The sequence below is a fragment of the Buceros rhinoceros genome, unplaced genomic scaffold, assembly GCF_000710305.1.
Source record: "Buceros rhinoceros silvestris isolate BGI_N320 unplaced genomic scaffold, ASM71030v1 scaffold12262, whole genome shotgun sequence".
Classification (NCBI taxonomy): Eukaryota; Metazoa; Chordata; class Aves; order Bucerotiformes; family Bucerotidae; genus Buceros; species Buceros rhinoceros.
Genome location: NW_010400736.1, coordinates 3,759 through 8,072, shown reverse-complemented (window position 1 = coordinate 8,072; position 4,314 = coordinate 3,759). Strand labels below are relative to the sequence as shown.

Genomic DNA, 4,314 nt, shown 5'->3' with positions numbered 1-4,314 from the left:
GGAAAGAGTCAAATTGGCTTAATTTATGAACAGATGACAAGGACACCTTATTTGTAACTTTCCTCAAAGGTTAACCATGTCAAGAACCAGAGCTCCCCTATCATAATGCTGTCAAAACTGTCACAAACCAGTGTCCAACACTCAAATTTACATGTTCAACTTCCAAATATTCCAGTTACCACCCAGTTATCATCCTATATCTTAATTCTACCTGTTGTACACCACTGTCAACAGTGAAGTCCAGTGCATGGACAAAGGTTGTGAACTGTGTATAAAAAAAGGCACAAAGAAAACAAACTGAACGGTCAAGGCAGATATGAGAATGCAACGCTTTGCAATTCCTCATCAGAAGACTTGCCAACCATTTGGTGGCTTCTGCGTAATAAAACAATGGACGTCCTCCAGTTTTAAAGCATGAGATTTAATATTCAAAATTAACTGTTGAAACAAACCTAATAAATTCGCACTTGAGGCACCGCTTCTTCTTTTTGCATTGATAACTGCTACAGCCCCACTCCTCCACTTCCTGGGAGCGACCTTCGGCGCAGGTTGTGCACTTTGGGTTGGTTTGTCAGGGCTAGCATTTAAAAAGGTTTCCTCATCTTGGTTAAGCTGAGAAGATTCAGGTGTTTTCACTCGGGCATCACTTTTCTCCTTGGTATTCATCTCTTCTGCCAGAGCATCATCCTCTTCAGCAATTGGTAATGGTGCCGTGACATGAGAAACAGAGAAGCGTCCTTTCGTGTAAGATGCTGGAGAACCTACAGTGAACATAGGTGACACCCTCCCAGAAGCAGGGGGTGAAGCCACTGGGGACTTCTGGGCTGGCCCATTTTTTGGTGACATTTTTTCTTTCTGCAAATGTTCAGAAAGTTCCTGGTAAAACAAAAACCCAAAACCATCTAGATAAAATGTTACTGCATGTAGCTGAACTACCAATGCTTGTCTGTCTCTCAGACGAGTAAATGCAGTAGTGTAAAATATCATCACATCACTGGAAAAAGCCTTAAGAGTTAATTCTCTGAAAACAAACTTGTAACAATATTTCAGATTTCAAACTTCTGACCAAACCATGTGGCAGAGTCTGCCAAGAAACTACTGCCGTGTTTTCTGTTACTTATGGGAGACTGGAGCACGTAGACACTGCTGCTAAGGACAGACAGAAAAGCACTCCTGCATACGCACAAGAATGAGGGATAGCGCGTGAGCTGAGTAAAAACACCTCCTGTATGAAGACAGGCAGATAAAGGGCAAGCCCAGCCCCCTCCCTGGTTAAAAAACATGCCAATAAAAATTTGCTGAGTTCAAATAATACCATTTTAATTTGCAAATGAGATTTCCACTGCCTGACATACCTCTAGCAAGTTTTACCACTGATTTTTAGAATTGAGAATTTCTGTTCACATTGTTTTAGCAACTTGTTTAGTCTTGACATTTACCTGGATTGCAAAGTGCTTCAATCCCGGAGTCTTTTTGAGAACAGCCCGTGGCGAGTTTCCAAAGGGTAAGCTCAGCCTGGCAGGAGTCGCCCCTCTTTTAAGGGGAGAGTTGGGAGGCAAACTTTTGTCGAAAAGCTCTGGGCTTAGATGGCCACCAAAAGACACTCTCTTCCTTTTTCCTAAAGGCTGAAGTAACGAATCACCACTTTTCCTCTTCTGAGACAGCTTTGTTGTCTTGCCTAAAAAGAAAACCCATTGAAAATATTTCCATGTGTCTAAGGATCCACGTCGACAGGTGAAGCAGCGCATTACACAGAGCTGACTCGTGCTTTTTAAAGTCAGAAACATAGCAGAAGGCAACTTAAAGAGAAATAGAGTCAACTGAGTAAACTATCGTACATATTATTGCGTATTTTTATGGTCAAATTTAACTACATGAATATTTCAGAACTAGTATCAGCCACGAGTTCTATGTTTTACCTAAGTGAAAAAAGTCTCATAGAAACACTACGAGAATTTTTCAAACGCACAACCACTGAGGTAGGGGATTAACCATATTTACCTGATTCTCCTCCAGCCAATGGACTGGAAACAGTCATTTCTGAGCCAGCCTCACAGTTCTCCAGTGCAGAGGGGCTTCCAGAGGACCTTCTCTTTGACAGTCTGCGAGGTCTGGCAGAACTGTCATCTTCCAGATCCTGCTTCTGGTGACTCGCCTTCGTGGCCAGCTCTCCTTTAGTTCCACTCTCTTTTCCATCAGGAGTCGTGTCGCGATGTTCTCCAGTGGCACCTGTCTCCACCGCTGTTTCAGTCAGCAGTCCAGAAGTCCTGGGCCTACCTCTCTTCCTCCCAGAGGCAGCTTTCTGACTGGCGGGAGATGCCCGTGCTGGTGTTGACTCTTCTGGAGCCAGTGTCTCTGACCAGACACTTTTGTTTGGTAATTCTTTACTTTGCCTGTTATTTCTTCTGGGACTCTTGGTATTAGGAACAGGAGTTTCAGAATGTCCCTCTTTCAAGTTAACAAATTGAGCCTGGTCACAAACTTCTTCCGGCACTACTTCTTTCACATGTCTTCCTGGGGTACGTTGTTGGCTATTTTGTCCTTGTTTTAAGCACTCATTTTCTGCCAAAGGCAGTTGTTTGAGGATATCATTTCCAGACACCACATCTGCCCTGTGAGTTTCAGCTAACATCTCAGAGAGAGATTTACGCTTCAGTGGCACACATCGTCGATTCGGAGTATCAGGGATGACAGGATTCGTTCCATCAGGTTCTCTGGTAGACGAGATGAACTGAGAGTGAGAAGTCTTCCTCCTGGATGTTGGCGTAGACAGCACATCGGTCTCTACTTCAGAAACACTTGTCGTGGGAGCTGTCTGGGCTACTTTAGCCAGTGGCACTGCGGAGCTCACTTTACCTACATAGCCCAAGCGCTCTATCACACACTGCGGCCCTGGAAACCTGGCATTTCCAACCCTTTCCAGCCTGGGTGTCGTTGTAACATCAGCACCAGATTTACCTGCTGTGCTCAGTTCCTTATAATCCTGCAGGTGACTTCTGTTACCAGTACCCCTTGGCATCGACTTTGAAACGGAAGTTGGAGGACTTCCAGCAAAACCCTTCTTGGTAGCACTTCCTACAGCCGAGATCTGGTGAAACTCCAAACTGATTACTTCTTTCTTGATTTTTATTTTACACTCTTCAATTTCTTCACTTCTGCCTGTTTCCTTCCCTTTAGCCAGGCTTCCCAGATCATAAATGCAACTGGATGATGAAATTCGAGTGGCCGGTACTAGCAGAAACGTCTTACCATCTTCTTTTGCAGCTTGTTGAGATGCATTTCCCACCTGCAGAGGTTTGTTCACTTGAACCTCATGTTTCAGTTTTTCATAGAGTTTACTGAAGGGAGACATTTCGGTTTGCTTTCTCCTGGATTGATGCATTCTGTGTGAAGATTTGGGTGTTTGGAGTTTGAAGAAGGGTAAAGTTGTGGAAACATTTTCCTCTGTACTTGGTTTATTTTCACTGACACTTTTTTCTTCATGTTCAAGATTATCTGCAAAGGAAGGAAAGCAGAACAAAAAGTAATACAGTTGCCAAGTTACTTCAGAATCACAGAACAACAAATATGAGTTATAGAAAAAGACCAACCCCCACCTCACTCCAACCTGTCATCTGCAAAACTTTATCTATGAGGTCTATTTCTCAACACTACTTCATGGCACCATGAGCACATGTCTGCAAGAACAAATGCTGACGTGTTTCCCAGTTGTGATGGGAAATAACCCATGGCAGGATGGAAAAGCCTGTACAAGGAAAAGCCTGTCAGTACCTTCCGGGAAAGGTGAAAAGGAGTGAGGAGGAGGAACAGAGAACAGGAAATTAGATGGTACCCAACTGCAGACAAGTACACCAGAGAAGTTTTTTGCTGAGCTGTCAAGTTGTTCCCTTAAAGTTGACAGAACAGCAAAGCAAAGGCTGTTGTATTCTAGGAATGCAGGGGAACCTGTCACCCAAATCCTGTGAATACAGGTGGGCTCACAACAGCCCTCTGAAACAGGTCACTTATGCCAGGCTAACCGTCAGGGTGCAACTGGACTGATTTCTCCTGGCAGGACTGGCCTTTGGTAAACCAGAGCATCCCAGTGTGACGAAACAGCACTGACCTAGCGAGTTGCATCGTACCCAGATTGAAAAGTCTTAAATACATTTCTTTTGCTCTTTTCAACCTTGTTTTTGCTCTTTACGCTAAGAATAGATGCAGTTCAGGGAGGAGAAACAAAGTCCCCATCAAACAGGCACCAACCTGATGCAGGAAGACTTTTAGATCCTGAAGTTTGTTTGTGTAATAATTCCCCTTCTGCCACCTGCTGAA

The 4,314-nt window shown here is 44.0% G+C and overlaps 1 protein-coding gene across 1 annotated transcript in view; it reads right to left on the bottom strand.

Moving 5' to 3' along the window:
* MKI67 (marker of proliferation Ki-67) overlaps window positions 1–4,314 on the bottom strand; it is a 17,120-nt gene that overhangs the window by 10,209 nt on the left and 2,597 nt on the right. Inside the window, exons 5-7 of the mRNA XM_010132012.1 lie at window positions 2,002–3,286; window positions 1,440–1,678; window positions 468–855 (exon numbers count right to left, since the gene is read on the bottom strand). Coding sequence (XP_010130314.1) covers window positions 468–855; window positions 1,440–1,678; window positions 2,002–3,286 — 1,912 coding nt within the window. The remainder of the gene's footprint in view (window positions 1–467; window positions 856–1,439; window positions 1,679–2,001; window positions 3,287–4,314) is intronic.